The sequence below is a fragment of the Crocuta crocuta genome, unplaced genomic scaffold (assembly GCF_008692635.1).
Source record: "Crocuta crocuta isolate KB4526 unplaced genomic scaffold, BGI_CrCroc_1.0 scaffold463, whole genome shotgun sequence".
Taxonomy (NCBI): Eukaryota; Metazoa; Chordata; class Mammalia; order Carnivora; family Hyaenidae; genus Crocuta; species Crocuta crocuta.
This window is the reverse complement of record NW_027527929.1, coordinates 1338895-1354791: the sequence shown is the minus strand read 5'-3', so window position 1 is coordinate 1354791 and position 15897 is coordinate 1338895. Positions and strand designations below refer to the sequence as shown.

Sequence of the window (15897 nt, the reverse complement as noted above, 5' to 3'; positions counted from 1 at the left end):
TGGCAGAGGTTTTCAAATTCAGTGAAATGGAACCCCACAGAGAATTCTAGCACACCATTTTGAGGCAAGATGTCAACCAGTAGATTTGGGAAGCAGGCCGCTTCCTGACCATTTATTCAAAGTCATTTGACCTCTCTGTGTCTCAGTCCTTCCTTTGTAATCTTAGGGGTGATGTCCCCCAAGCTTGAGAATTTGTGGAGGCTGTGCAGTGAAGGTAAAGGGCCTAGAAGAGCAGGGGGCCAACGGGGGCTCACCAAGTGCCGGCCAGTACCGGCTTTCTGGTAAGGAAAGGCACCCAGTTCTCGTCAAAGGTGGCATTTCTGTCATTTTCTTATTTTAAAGCCAGTTGACTAGGACAAAGTTGCTTTTTGAAATTTGAAATCAGGAGCTGTGATAGGACTGTTACCACCTTGACAGCAGCCTTAGCCTCCGCATCCATCCTTTGTCTTAGTGGCAAGGTACTGAGGCGTGAGTGGTAGCAGATTTCTCTGCAGCGTCCATACGGTCTTGGAGCTCTCTCCAGTAAATATTTAACCTTGAGTGTCTCAGTGGGGAATTTTTACTTAAAGCCGAATTGCACATAACATACCTGACTCCTGCTAGAATGCCTCATCACTGTCATGAAATAAGAGCTATATAGGGCCTCCGAACTCTTAGCACATGTGTGTGAACCACACAGTGACACGTGATGGAGTCCTTGTTTGTGCCCCGTTAACAAGCATTCTGCTCTGCTCAAGCAGAAGTGTTGTGCTGGCCCAGGGTTATGCCTGACCACAGGCACATGTGCTGCGGGGTGCGCTGGGTCATGGGGCTCCACATGCACACACATGCTCAGATGGTAGCTGGCGAGCCACAGCCTGACTGGTTCATGGCACTTTTGTGTGCAGCTCATACTGCTGCCCCAGGGCGCACACCTACACGCCTGGTAGGCGGCTGATTGGTCTAGAACCCATTTAGGGATGGGTGTTAATGGTTTGTAAACATACCTAATTTTATTGAAAACTTTTTTGAGCTATAAAGAATGTCTTTTATTAAAAATGCATTTTGGGGCGCCTGAGTGGCTTAGTCAGTTAAGCGTCTGACTCTTGATCTCAGGTCAGGTCATGATCTCACATTTTGTGAGTTCAAGCCCTGTGTCAGACTCTGCACTGACAGCACAGAGCCTGCTTAGAATTCTGTCTCTCCCATGGGGTGCCTGGGTGGCTTAGTCGGTTAAGCCTCCAACTTTCGCTTGGGTCATGATCTCACGGTTTGTGGGTTCGAGCCCCGCGTCGGGCTCTGTGCTGGCTGCCATCTCAGAGCCTGGAGCCTGTTTCAGTCTGTGACTCCCTCTCTCTCTGACCCTCCCCTGCTCACGCTGTCTCTCTCTCTCCTAGAAATTAAAAAAAAAAAAAAATTCTGTCTCTCCCTCTCTGCCCCTGCCCCACTCATTCTCCCCCCTCTTCCTCTCCCTCCCTCCTCCTCCTCCTCTCTCTCTCTCTCTCTAAATAAAAGAACTTGAAAAGTATCTCAATTCAGATGTTTGTGGCACTCTAAAGCACTTTATGTCACCTCTGCCCAGATTGGGTGAGGTGTGTGGAAAACACCTGTTCCCTCAGGTGACCTAACAGAATATGCAGTGGTTTAGATGGGGGGTATAATGGGGGGGGAGCACTGAATCCCATCCCCACCCTCCTGCACCAGGTGAAGGCCTGACTCTGCTCACCTTTGCTCTGCACAGCCTAACTAGAACACTCTGAGGAGGCCAACAAAATGCTTCTCTCTTAGGAGATTTGAACTCTAAATTCAGAGGCTGAGACCTCATTCCTTTGCTCCTCTCGGAGGAAGTCTCCCCAGGTGAAGATGAGCCTGGGAGACAAAGTAGATAGTGTTGCAGAAGTCGGCCGTGTCGCAGCAGTGTTTACTTCCTGTGCCCCAAAGAGTGGGGAAGAAATTGTCACATAGTTTGCTGCTTAGATTGCTCCGAAGTGAAAACCCTGCTTTCTGCTTAGCATCACCCTCGGCTCCCACTATCTCTTTCAGTTTACTGTGTTTTCCAGAAATGCCAGCCTTGTCCCATTGGCAGGGTTGGCCTTGAGGCAAGCTGCCTGAAGAGATGCAACATTGTTAGGTGCAGATGGAGGGTAGGGAGCCCTTTCCTGCAGGAGACCTTCTGGGAGCCCCAAGGTCACTAACCCAGGTTAGGGAGTTGCTGCTCAGGAACCTGCCTCTTTCAGGGCTCGCCAGGTGATGCTCAGGGCAGTGGACTGGGGAAGTGCTGGCTTAGAGATGGGCCACGGCTCTCAAAACTGTTGGCAGAGAAACAAGCCTTTGGATCATTCCAAGCTCTTCCTAATCTTCAGTTCTTCACAGCAATCAAGGAAACTATAATTGAGTTTAAGTTGTTGCAAGAGACTGAAGTTGAACTTCACCATGAATGGAGAGCCTCTCTCCTCCCTAGCTGGAGCCCTGTCCTGCTCAGAGCCTGTGTTGCCCTGATGGCCCCTTTTCATCTGACCTTTCGTCTGCTGGGGCCGTGTTTCTTCCTTTTTCTCCCTTGGGGTTTTGTCCATTTGTGATGCCACAGGGGGTTGTTCTCACAGTATATGTAAACTGAATTTTAAGCAGCTTAAAGAAATAAACACATTTTTTAAAAGTGAGTATAAAGTACTGAAAGAAAAAATTAGAGGGATATTTATATAAACGTGGGGTTAGGGAGGAGCCCTGAAGTCACAAAGACAAAGAATCACAGATTAAACAACTTTTATAAAGTAGAAAAAACTCTTGTGTCAGGAAAACTGCCACAAACAAAGGTAAAAGGCGTGCACGACAGGGAGAAGATACTTACAGCATATAAATAACTTTAACATGTCCATTGTGTATGAAAGGTAAGGACACAGATAAGCTACAGAGAAAAACAAGAAGAGGACACTCTGTCTCCCACAACCTGGTGCCTATTGAGTCCCATAAATATGTGAATCGCATGTCCCGGTGGCAAAGATATTCCCATGAGTAATGTGGCCAACTGTGTGGCCTCCATCTGGGCCTGTTTACCAGAAGGCCTGTTGGCTGCCATCTGCCAGTTTGTTAAAATTCTTACCTGCATGATTTACAGCTGGGGTGCCCTACCGTCCCCATGATTACACACAAAGCACTGAGGCAATTGGTGATATACAGAGAGCCTTCAAGGCCGAGTGGCTTTGCTGCTTTCTGGCCAGCGTCTGTAAAATCAGAGAGTACAGCACCTCTCCGCCTCAGTTTCCTCATCTGTGAAATACCATCTTCCTCACATGGGGCAGCATTGGGAAACCTGAGTGTGCCAGTATGTAGCAAGTGCTTGGGGTTCAGACCCACACACACCAGCTGTTGTGACCAAGGGCCTTGCCTGTCAGGCCTCATTAAAGAAGTCATTTCCTGCTGCTTGTGTATGACATGGGGCTAAGTGGACTGGTGCAGGGCGTGAAGGATGAGCGGATGAGCGCAGAAAGAGAGCAAGTGCTCACTTGGAATGTGAAAGGGAGTAGAAAGGTCCGGTCCCTCACAGAAGAAATAGGACTTCCTCTCTGTCACGCCCTCTCCCAGGGTCTTCTGGGGCCAGTTTTGGAAGCTGCTGGCTTCCTAGCTGGGTCTCTGCATGGCCAGGCTTTGCCAGCCTGCTGGGCCTTGTGTATCTGCCAGGGCCTTCACGTGCTGATAGTCCCCATGATAGTCTGCTTTCTGTTCTGCCTTTGAGGTGATATTCCAAATATCTACAGAACTGGAGATATTCAGTTTCCCTTCCTGGGCACTCTGAGTTCTAGTTTACTTTCTCCTTTGTTGTATATTATAATGTCTGTTTGTTACATTAACTTTCTAGAGAGCTGGTGTTGCAGCCACAGAGGTGGGTAGATAGCAGGGGATGTGCACATCCCAGTGACTGGGGGCAGGGGGACTTCCTGACTGGGTTCTGTTTTCTCTGCAGGAGATAAATGGCATCACTGCGGCACTGGCTGAGGAGCTCTTTGAAAAAGGTATGTGGCTAGGAATCCCTGAAATACTGGGTGTAACTCTCCCAGCCCTATTAGGCCACCGGGGACCCAGGGTGCCATGGAACTCCATCCACATCTGTTGTGCTGGGCTGATGAGTCCCAGCCAAGGGCCACCTCCCTGGGGTTGCCCAAATGGTCCACAGCCGAGCCTGCCTGCCTCCCTACCCAGTAGGCAGCCAGGTCTGAGAAGCTGTGGTCCTTGACCTTAGTATTCTTGAGTCTCTGTGTTGGAGGTTAACCCCAGGCTCAGGATCTAGTCTCAAGACCTGAGGTGGAGTTCTGGAAGATGGGTGACAGTGCTGCCCTCTTATACCTGGTTTGTCCTTACCTGAAAGAGCTTACATGTCAAACAGAGGCTAACTCTGGGTCGTGGCCCTGCCAGAGAGCATAGTAACAGTAGCTGACGTTCATGAGCATTTCCAGTAGTTCAGCCCTGTGTTGGGCATCTCACTGCCTTCCTTCCAGGAGGTGCAGATGTGGACACTGAGGATGAGAGGCCCAGGAGCCTGCTTGAGGGTACATGGCCAGCAGGAGGAGAGCAAGGTCCAAGTGCCAGTCTGTCTGGTTGAGAACCCTGCCTGCTCACAGGTCCTGCACTGGGCTGGCATCTTGGGCCTCACCTGACCTCAGGGTGTCTGCATATTAGAGGCTGTACTATAAGTCTGCTGCCTGAATGTCACCTCGCATCAGCTTTATCCCAGCTCAGTGCCTCAGGTTTTGACTCGGCCTCACCCCATGGAGCCTCCCTAGCCACACATTCTCATGGCCCTTCCTTTGCAATCACGTGTCCTTGGTCTGCCCTGTGCCCACGTGAGCTCAGGACCATAGCTTCATCCTGAGGGTGCTTGCCAAGTGCTCGTTAACTGCTGGCCAGGTGGGCAGGTGCCTTGGCTGCACAGTGGGGCTGGCGCTGGATGCTCACCCTGTGGGGCATGGCTGTTGCAGGAGAACAGCTCCTGGGGGCCGGCGAGGTCTTTGCCATCGGGCCCCTGCAGCTCTATGCGGTCACCGAGCAGCTACAGCAGGGAAAGCCCACCTGTGCCAGTGGGGACGCCAAGACTGACCTCGGGCACATCCTGGATTTCACCTGTCGCCTTAAGTACCTTAAGGTAAAGCTGTGGCAGCTTCGTAATGGAGAGCCACTCCATTGCGGGCACGTAGCCCATGTGGGGCCTAATAGCTCATTGGCTGGCAGCGTGTGTGAAGGAGGCTGAAAGGGCCCTGGGAGAAGAAAGGCAGCCTTTGGTGTTCTTGACACTGTGCTTCTGGCTGTGAGCACCAGGGGGCAGTTGTGACCCACTGCCCCCTCGCCCAAAACCTCGGCTCTAGCCTGCTTTGTTGACCATGCACGTGGTGAGTGGAGGTGTGCGCCTGCTGAGTCGGGTTCGTCAGCTGCTGCGGCACTGCCCCGTGAATATGGCCGGACAACAGTTGCAGCAGCATCCCTAATTCAGGCCCTCTCTCTGGCCACAGGTTTCTGGCACAGAAGGACCTTTTGGGACCAGCAACATTCAAGAGCAGCTCCTGCCTTTTGATCTGTCAATATTTAAGTCTCTTCATCAGGTGGAGGTAAGGCACAGGAGCCCTGGAGTATAAGGCAGGGCTGAGCGCACACGGGTGTCTTGCTTCTGACTATCTGTAACTGGAAAGTGTCTGGATTTACCTGTAAGGCAGTTTTCACATTCATCAGTATGTGGTAGACTCTGTCTAGGGAAGTCTGGCCCATCTGAAGGTAGAGAGAGGGGGGCCTTCACTGCCCTCGGCTGGTCTGCGTGTCTCCACTCCGGGCACAAGCAGCATTTGGAGAGGACAGGGTATCAGTGGTCAGCTCCCTCCTCCCATTGCTGAAGCTCAAGTGCTGGGAGGCACCCTGAGGGTCCGACAGAGCTGGCTCCAAGTCTGTACCTCCCCGGGTAGGTTGGCAGAGGGGTTGGAGGGCTCTCTGCTCTCTGGTGTGCCCATGCCTGACACTTTGTATCGCTTACTACTAAACTTCTGGGCTCACGATGCCAATTTTGTTAACATTCTTTTAATGAAAGGGGACCCAGTAACAAATTTAAAAAATGCTTCAAAGCATCTGTTTCTCGGGCATGGCTTTTGCATTCAGCCCTGTGCCCTAATGTACACTTCTTGGTGGAAGCTTCCCAACAGCCCTGTGAAATGGGCGCTTTTATTCCCATTTTACAGTTGAGGAAACTGAGGGTTAGAGAAGTAAAGAGGTTGGCCAGGACCATACAGTTAATGAAGCTGGGATCGAAATCCAGCCAAGTCTAACTCCAGAGTCTCGGCTACCCATTGGACTATGCTGCCTGCACATTCTGGGCTAGTCTTGGAGAGCTGGGGGCCACTTCCCTTGCTGGGAACCTGCGGTGTGTGCCTCAACCATTGCTGGCTGAGGAAGGGCAGGGAAGTGAGAGGAGGGCCCACCCAGCCTCAGCTCGCACAGGCTGAGGCCCCAGAGTCGGAGTCTCTAGATGGGTGGCACTCATGCATGTGCCTTGGCCTGTGGCCCGGCCTCCCTCACTGCAGGACAGCCGAGGCCAGTGAAGTGGGGCTGGGTGAGCAGGAGGGCCCGTCACAGAAGAGCAGAAGCAGAAGGGGCAGAGAGAAGCCCCTTGCTCTCAATGAGAGCCCTGCTTTCCAGAGCTCACACTTCCTGTCCACCTGACAAGCCCCTGCCAGCCCTTACAGAGAAAACGGAACATGGAGCTCGTGGTTCACTGTGCACATTGCTAGATTCTTCGGAGAATGTTTAGTTAGCACTAAAAATTGGGGAAAAGAGAGACTTCGGCTAGATTCGCCTCCTGCCTCTTAGGATTTGGGTTTAGTGATGGTTGTGCTTCTGTTGTGTATGGGTGATGAGCACACTTTTGCCGGACTCCTGATGGAGCAATGATGCCATTTCTGAGACATGGCTGTTCTTTGTTCCAGATAAGTCACTGTGGTGCCAGGCACATACGGGGGCTAGTTGCGTCAAAGCCCACCTTAGCCACAATGAGTGTGCGCTACTCCGCAACCTCTATGAAGGTAAGTTCCATCCATTTCCTGCCTGGGGCGCTGGCCGAGAGGCAGGGTCCTGCGTTGTGGCCCCTCTGCACTGAGGATGGGTGTGAGCATCACTGCTGCCTGTCAGACACCAGACGTTGGATCTTCCCCTGGGCAGCCATACACTCGTGTGGGTCTTTTTGGTGCTTGACAGTTCCCAGGACACTTTAGTCTTCGTCTTCATCAAAATCAACGCTGTTAGGGGCGCCTGGGTGGCTCAGTCGGTTAAACGACCGATTTTGGCTCAGGTCATGATCTCGTGATTTGTGGGTTCAAGCCCTTTGTCAGGCACTGTGCTGACACCTCAGGGCCTGGAGCCTGCTTTGGATTCAGTGTCTCCCTCTCTCTGCTCCTCCCCTACTCATGCGCACATCCTCTCTCTCAAAAATAAATAAACATTAAGAAAAAAATCAACACTTGTTGAGCAAGACAGTTGAGGGAACTGGGTCTCCCCCACCCCAAAAAGTCACTGGTTTTGGATGTGAACACATTGCTAGGCAGTGGCAAGTGGCAGAATGTTTAATAGATCAATAAAAATGTTGAAAAAGCCCTGGCTTAGCATTTGTTCATATCTTGTTCTGAGTGGACTTGAAGTAGGTAGGTTGTGGAAGTGCTGGTCCCTGTCATTTGTGTGTGAGCAATAGAAATGCTCGAATTGAGAATGTAAGGGTTTTGTTTTGTTTTTTTCTATTTATCATTTCATGTACCTTAATAGTGTTGAAGTCCATCTCAGAGTACAGAACAAACATAGTGGCTACTTCTGTGACTTACAGTATATGATCCAGATTTGGGTTTGGTGAAGTTTTGAGGCCGCTAGCTGAAATAGGAGACTTATGTAACGAGCAAGGGTGTGGGGGAACTCAGCCCCTGTCCAGGGCACTCACTGCTGCCTGTCTGAAAGGGCCCAGATTGATCCATTGAGGGAGGAGAGGTCTTCTGGGTAAAATAAGGAGGGCCTGCCTTCCTGCCCCTTGATGGTGTCCCTGCATCCATGCTGCTAAAAGGACTTACTATCCTCAGTAGTGACCATAGTGCCAGTCTGGAAAGCACAGTTGCCTGGAAACACCATGAATTCTGATCTTCAGCTCCTGAGGTTTAAGCCAGAAAAGGCATCACATGTAACAAAAGGCTCTTCTGGGTTTGAAAAGCATTTGCTAATGAAACAGGGTCAGAACATATCCTAAGCAGCTGTTATGTTGCTAAGCTTTACAGTTATTTTGCAATCGTTTAAAGATGTATGAACTAAAGCCCATTTTAACGCAAGTTCACTTCCACATGCTAAATATGCTGAAGCCCTTCCTGAAATTTTGCAATGATTGTGTTGCGTGAGGGCCAAGTGTGGTGCTCAACAGATGTTCTTACATAGGAAGTCCTTGTTCCCGAAGCCTCGGAATTTGATGAGTGGGAGCCAGAAGGCACTGCCCTGGAAGGCCCTGTGACCGCTGTCATCCCCACATGGCAAGCACTGACGACCCTGGACCTGAGCCACAACAGCATCTCCAACATCGACGAGTCTGTGGTATGCTCTCAGCACAGGCACCAGGGGCTTCTCTGCCTGATCAAACCCCAACATTGAGTATTTGACTTGGCCTTTTCTAGAAGGACCATGGAAAACCTGTATCCAGTGCTCTGTGCATTTCTTGCAGTTTTTAAGTTAATTTCAAGTGGGATTAAATAAAATAGGTGAGGTAGTGCTCAGAGCCAAATGAATCCCACTGATTGCATGCACATTTGATATAGAAACACAATAAGTGAAGAAATTTATGCCCAGGGAGTAGAGTGGAAAAATCACTCCATAGATTCCAGATGTGCCTGCATAAGTGTGAGATCCAGATGATATTTGGGCAATAGGAGAGTAATTCCTGTATTTGTCCTTTTGGTGGGGTTGGACAGGGTTATAGAAGAGGGATAGGCTTCCTTCCCTGTCTGGGACCTTGCCATTTGTCATTTTCACAAGCCAAGTATTCTGTAAAAACAGTGGGTCACGTTCAGCACTGGAGGCCCAGTGTGCTCCTGGGACTTTCAGTGGTGGACACTGGAAGAGGTCACTGCAGCAGCCCTGCAGAAGTGTCCAGCTGAGGGGGTCCGTGGTTAGGAGGAAGCAACCCACCAGGTGCAAGGGCCACCTAGAATCCCACCTCCCAGAGTAACCTCGAGTATCTCTTTTCTTTCACAAGAAACTGATTCCAAAGATTGAGTTCCTGGACCTGAGTCACAATGGAGTGCTGGTTGTGGACAACCTGCAGGTAATTCATGTCTTTAAGGACCACCACCTGTGGGCTTCTCAAGGTCCCAGTCTCCTGAGAGTTCAGGAGGATAATGCAGCCTTGGGGGTTTGGCCATATCCTGGGGTTTTCTCTCACAGGCACCCCAAAGGTGTCTGGGTGCACTAGAAGTTTATAGAGCCAGGGGCTGCTAGTGTTCCTTTAGGGTCTCAGTGATGCACTGGGTGATTGTTGGCTCTAGTTTCAAAGAATAGGAGAAAGTATGGAAATAAAACTTGAGCATGGTGAAAATGATACGCCTCCATCACAACGATGGACAGTGCCAGGCCTGGGGGCCGTGATGCCTCTTTGGGGGCTGCCACTGGGCTATGGTGCATGCAGGGAAGCAAAGGGATTCCCTTGCCAATAACTGTCCGAGGGAAGTGGGCGTTTGAGGGTGGAAGTCCCGCTGCATTGTTAGTGACAGCCTGCTTTCTTGGGAGCTTCGACTCGAACCGGCATACCCTGTTTTCAATGCTGCTGCAGCACCTGTACAACCTCGTACACCTGGACCTGTCCTACAACAAGCTCTCCTCCTTGGAAGGGGTTCACACCAAACTGGGGAATATCAAGACCCTGAACCTGGCAGGCAACCTCCTGGAGAGCCTCAGTGGCCTGCACAAACTCTATTCCCTGGTCAACCTGGATCTCCGTGACAACAGGATCGAGCAGGTGAGCCACAGCCCAGGAGGATCTTGGGGTTCTGGGATGGCTATGCCTTGGTGTTTGTCACTTTAAAGAGGGGTGGGAGCATCTGGGTGGCTCGGTCGGTTAAGTGACTGACTTTGGCTCAGGTCATGATCTCACGGTTCATGGGTTCTAGCCCCACATCAGGCTCTGTGCTGACAGCTAGCTCAGAGCCTAGGGCCTGCTTCCGATTCTGTGACTCCCCCTCTCTCTGCCTCTTCCCTGATCATGCTCTGTCTCTCTTTCTGTCTCAAAAATAAATAAACATTGGGGCACCTGGGTGGCTCAGTTGGTTGAGCGTCCGACTTCGGCATAGGTCATGATCTCATGGTTCATGAGTTTGAGCCCCATGTCCGGCTCTGAGTCATCAGCACAGAGCCTGCTTCAGATTCTGTGTCTCTTGTCTCTGTTGCACTCCTGCTGACATACTCTCTCTCAGAAATAAACATTTAATAAATTAATAAACATTAAAAAGATAAAAGAAGAGTGGGAAGCTGTCTTTCACTGCAAATAGTCCATCAGACATGTCGCCCTGTTGGTGAAGCATCAAAATAGGGATGATGACAGGGAACTTTTGTCTTAACAGATGGAGGAGGTCAAGAGCATTGGCAGCCTCCCGTGCCTGGAGCACGTGGCCCTACTGAATAATCCTCTGAGCATCATCCCTGACTACCGGACCAAGGTGCTGGCTCAGTTTGGAGAGAGGGCCTCCGAGGTAAGCTGCTGGGGCGGGGCGGGGGACAGCTGTGTCAGAGAGATGGTCCCAATGGAGTCTGGCTTTTCACAGGCAGCACTAGAGGGGACATTCACTGTTTTATGCCTGCCTGCTTCGGAAGGACATCTGGCCCTTAAGGGCCTTTTAGTTCTGGGAATTCTGCTGCCTCCCCAGGAAGAGGCTTTCTTTTTCTTGCTCCTTTTATGGGGACACCAGCTGCCCTGGTTCCCGCTGGCTTCCCCCATGCCCTCTCTGGCAGCTTCAGGCCAAGGGGGCTCCCCATGAACCAACAGGCACAGAGTGAGGGTGGAAGGACGGTCTTCCACTTGTTAAAAAGCCACACTGTTTTTTGTAGACTGCAAACCTAAAAGGTTTGCCTGCCTTTGCCAGTGTTGTCTAGCCCAGCGTCTGCTGCCTACTGAGTGTAATCTGGCCACCTGCCACCATGCCAAACAGACACATCCTTAGTCAGATTCACCTGTCTTTTCAGCCTCAAGCAGGCCCCGCCCCCTTTTGCCCAAATCCCAGGCCAGAAGATATCTGGGTGTCTGTCTGCATCCTTCCCCCACCACACTCCTCATCTCTTTTCAGCCCCTAGTGCCCCTATCTTCACACCGTCACCAAGACCATGTTCACAAGATGTCCTCCTCCTACCCTCCCAGGCTGCATTTTGTGGCATCAGCTCCTCCCACAGGTCCTTGGGACCACCCCTTGTTCAAGCACACTGCCACCCCTCATTGCTTGCCAGCCACAGTGCCTTCCTGTGTTTGCGGATGGGGGTCCTTACTCTTCTGCCTGGTTCTCCTCCTAACGGCCCTCCCCATGCTCTTCACTGATCTGAGTTTTGCCATAACCGGGGGCTTGGTTCAGGTCGCCACCTTCGCCCACTCTCCGCCACCCAAGAGGCCTTCATGGTGGATCCTGCACCCTCCCCTTCTCAGAGAGGGACTCTGAGAAATGGACCAGGCGGTGGGGTAGCTCCTAGGTCATTTCCATGGGTGGTGAAGGGCTCACCTGCCAGGAGGCGGAGATTCCCTTGGCATCCTGTGTCCTGCTGGGGCCTAGCCCACACCTCAGCAGGGCTCCTGCCAGTCTGTTGCCATCAGCCCCTATGCTGACCCCATTCTTTGATCTCCGTAGGTCTGTCTGGACAACACAGCAACCACAGAGAAGGAGCTAGATACTGTGGAAGTGCTGAAAGCAATTCAGAAAGCCAAGGAGGTCAAGTCAAAGCTGAACAACCCAGAGAAGAAGGTGGGTCTTTATGCGGGAGGTGACCAGAGTGATGGTGAAGAGCCAGCTAAGGAAGGAGCTGGCTCACTGTGGAACCAGGCTGTGGAGTGCTCAGGTCCACTGCATCCCAGCTGTGCCCCTCCATGTCCTAGCTGCTTGACCTTGGGCAAGCCACACCCCCCTCTCTTCTCACCTGTGCGAAGAGGGTGGTGGCAGCACCTGCCACACCGGGTTGCTGTGGACTAGGCCGGACTGCCTGCACCAACACCGCGTTTGTGAGAGCTGAGAGCTCCTCCCTCCTCCCCACTCCCCACTGGCTGTGCCAGGTTCTGTGCTTCCTGATCTATCTCTCCTCTCCCGGACTGACTTGAGCACTCCTCCTCAGATCAGTGAGGATTCCCGGCTCTCAGCTGCCTCCTGCGTCCGGCCCAGTGGCTCCCCTCCCAGCGTGGCTCCCACCTCTGCCTCCCTGCCCCAGCCCATCCTCTCCAACCAAGGTAATTGTGTTTGTGTCTTTCCACCTGGCAGAGTCACACGGGTCCTGCTTGGGCCTCCTGGCTGGGGTTGGAGCTGATGCCGGCACCTGCTCCCTATGGGGTTCAGACACAGGGAGGGCATGGTGCTATCTACCGGTAGCGCCTCGGGGTGGCACAGAGTGGGGGGTGCTGACCTGAGTTCAGCTCTGTTGTTTGCTTAGCAAGTACCCCCAGTTGGTCTGAATGCCCACAATGCAGTTCCTGTAGGATCCCATGGGTTTCTAATGGGGCCAGGGAGCTGCCCTTAACAGGCTTGGGGGTGCTGCTCATAAGGACTCTGCGCCCTGGCAGGCATCGTGGGCAGATTGGCTCCTTGTTAACGGGAAGCTGGGCCCAGTGACTTTCCAAATCGGGCACCCTGACCCTTGTGTAGGGAACTTTATTTTATCACTGCCTCACCTCTGTGGCTCTCGCGGTGTGATCCAGCCCCAAAACACTGTGTGTGGGGCCAGCATGGGCTGTCCATGGACCCATGGAAGACCAGTTCCCTTCACCCGCCCACTGTCTTAGCGTTTTCAAAGGGCTTTCACCTCTGAACCCAGGCATCCTCGGAGATGAGTGAGTGAAGCAGGTCCCATGAGAGTGTCTGCTGGCCCGGCCCCCACGGAAGAGGGGAGGGTGTGCCGTCCCGAGTGGAGCCAAGGCTCGGGACACACAGGAAAGAACGCCGCCCGCCCGGGCTCCTGGAGACGCAGAACTTGGTGTGAGGTCTTGGGAAAACAGTTTGACCCTATGTTTCAAGAGCCAGAAAAACGTTCCCACCCCTTGACCTGGTAACCCCGATGGTGGGGATTTTATCTTAGCGGGTTGAGTTAATGGGGAAGGGGGAGGCGAAATGCTCACTGCAGCGTTATTTACGCCAGCAAAACATGGGATGTGACAAATGTCAGAGGATGCAAGGGAGATTGAGCTGTGGTACAAAATACTCTTGCCGCCATGACATTAGAGAGAGGGGACCTGGCTAGGAAGAAAGGGGAAGCGCTCGAGTTAAATCGGAGGGCCCGTGGCAGGGCAGCACACCAAGGTCATGACCGTGAGATAGGAAAGAGAGTTCAGGAGAATGGAGTGGTGGTGGTAGGGGCCAGAGTGATTGTCAGTCTGCTTTTATAACACCCTTGACTGAGAAATTTTGGTTATTTTTTTACCTGAAAGGGGCAAGGGTTTGTATCCCAGTGAAGAAGCTTCCCTGCCGCTGGGCCAAAGCCCCCTTGGGGGCCACTGCTTCGAGCTGCCGTGTCACAGCACTGGCCGGCCTGCGGAGGAGCCGTGCGACTAGGCTTCTTGGGGGCAGGGAGATGAAACTGGTCCTTGAGGCCGAGAACCAGCTGGTTCTCAGTCAGTGTGTTGAATCGATGAACGAGTGAGTGTGTGAGTGAACAAGCAAGCAGAAAACCAGATAAAGTGTAGACTGTGGGCAGGGGGATGTGAGGTGTCTGCCCCCAGAGCCGCAGCTGCAGGCAGCCCCTCCCCCACTGCCCTACTCCTGGGGACATGCCACAGGGCGGCTCGCTGTAGTCTGCTCTCCCTTTCCCAGCTACCGGACATTTAGACGTTGTCTCCAGATTTGCACCTCTTATAAATAAAACTGCAGTGGATGTCTTTGTGTGCACATCTCTTTCCTTTTTGTGAGAAACCACAGAATTCGGGCCCCATCTAGGCACTCTGATGCCTCTCGTCTCATCCTCTCAGTGACCCTTCCTGACCACTTGTTTGTACAGTCCATGGTCCAGGAAGGAAGCAGAAAGACTGTCCCTGTCCACATTTCCTCAGTTCCAAACAGGGTGTGGGTGGGTAGTGGCAAGAAAATGCTTTTTCTCACTAAGGTAGAGAAATGTTTGTGTTCAGCTGTGTGCTGCCCGTCCAGGGTCTTGCCTGGATGGCCAGGATTTCTCCCGAAGGGAGCAGTTACGTTCCCAGCCTGCTCCCGCCTATAGAGGTGAACATACTTGTGAATAAGCTGGGTGCTCTCCAGTTAACACCAGGCCTCTGGTTATCTCAGGAGCCGTTAGCCAGCTTGTTGGAGCCATGGAGGATTGTGACCAGTAGGGGCTGACGTGTGAAATGCCAGAGTTGACGCTTCAGCCAGGTCTGTAGAGAAGTGGTTAGGAGCAGGCACCTGGGAGGCATTCGGCTCAGTTTGCATCCCAGCTTCCATGGCCGCGTTCCTTCAAGCAACTTGCAGCCTCTCTGAAGTTCTGTTTTCTCAACTGTAAAGTGGATACACCCTACTTCATCGATTCTAAGATGCACCCGTTTCCACCCTGTGACTTGTCTGAAATTAAGATGCGTCTTTCAATCAGTGGCATCTCGTAGTCGCTGTCAGCCAGCTGGTATTCGTGATGGAGTCGTGTGAAAGCCTTCCGTGGACACCTGCTAAGACCAAGATGGCGCCCCACCCACGCATCTTAGATTTGATGAACTGTGGTAAATAACGAGAGGTGTGCATGAGCTAATGCTGGGGGAGCGCTTAACACTGCTCCTGGCTCAGCAGAAATGGTCAGTAAGGGCTTCCCTTGCCTGCATCCTTATCAGAGGTTTCCAGATGACCAAGACAGTTCCCCTGAGGAACTTGGAATATCTTGGGGGAGGTGAGCTTGTGTACCCAAGGGAGAACAGGGTGGAATGATGGGGCATTTGTAGAAGAGAGAGCCATGCCTAGAGCAGAGAGAGCTTTGCCCGTGGAGGTTAGTATGTGAGGTAAACCTCAAAGGATGGCAGAATCTGAGCGAGTGAGGGAAGGAGAGGGGTGCACTCCAGGAGAGAACAGTGCGCTTCACGCATGGCTGTGTGCTTGCTGCCTTCCTGCCTCTGCACAGCGCCTGCTGCTTTGCTTTTGGGAGTGTCTGGGCTTGGGCTGCCAGCCTGGCTAGCCCATGGGCAAAGGACTTGGACTGCATGAGTTGTCCTGTCCCTGGGGGGCAGTTGAGCTGAACAAGGGTCCATGACCGTTGGAGCTCAGTCATTTCATCGAACCATGGTGACTTGGCAAAGCCATGCTGTGGAGGCAAGCCCTAAGCTCCAAACCTCTGCAAAATTGGAGTGAGTGCTCAGTGTTCTCCCAACTAGCTGCATTTAGGAATGTTTTTAAAAAGTCTTTATCCTCCATCAGTGTAGAAAACGTTTGGAGTGAAGTAGCAGGCTGGGACATGCTGTGTTCATAAAACAGACTCATCAGGATTTAAGAAAACCATGTGTTTCTGGGGTGCATGAGTCAGTGTGCTGTCCATGGAGGTGGCCAGAGGGAGGGTCAGTGGGGGGTGTCCTGCAGAAAACAGGCCATGGGTGCCAAGCACGGATTGTCCTTGCCAGCCACAGAAGAAAACAGCCTGGAAGAAGGCCTGGCCAAACGGGGGGTTCTGAGCCCTTGTGTATCTGTGAAGCGCTGCAGAGATGCTACATTACTGGGGGGA

At 52.2% G+C, this 15897-nt stretch overlaps 1 protein-coding gene across 4 annotated transcripts in view; it reads left to right on the top strand.

Moving 5' to 3' along the window:
* Window positions 1-15897, top strand: part of NISCH (nischarin) — a 33177-nt gene that overhangs the window by 7294 nt on the left and 9986 nt on the right. For 2 of the 4 annotated variants that reach the window (XM_077749815.1, XM_077749824.1), the window contains exons 4-13: window positions 3941-3989; window positions 4953-5116; window positions 5481-5576; window positions 6939-7034; window positions 8419-8571; window positions 9230-9298; window positions 9803-9988; window positions 10590-10718; window positions 11859-11972; window positions 12337-12448. In XM_077749815.1, the coding sequence (XP_077605941.1) occupies window positions 3941-3989; window positions 4953-5116; window positions 5481-5576; window positions 6939-7034; window positions 8419-8571; window positions 9230-9298; window positions 9803-9988; window positions 10590-10718; window positions 11859-11972; window positions 12337-12448 (1168 nt within the window). Of the gene's footprint in view, window positions 1-3940; window positions 3990-4952; window positions 5117-5480; window positions 5577-6938; window positions 7035-8418; window positions 8572-9229; window positions 9299-9802; window positions 9989-10589; window positions 10719-11858; window positions 11973-12336; window positions 12449-13029; window positions 14097-15897 lie in introns of those variants that run through there. The other 2 variants (XM_077749831.1, XM_077749820.1) reach the window with 2 other exon arrangements.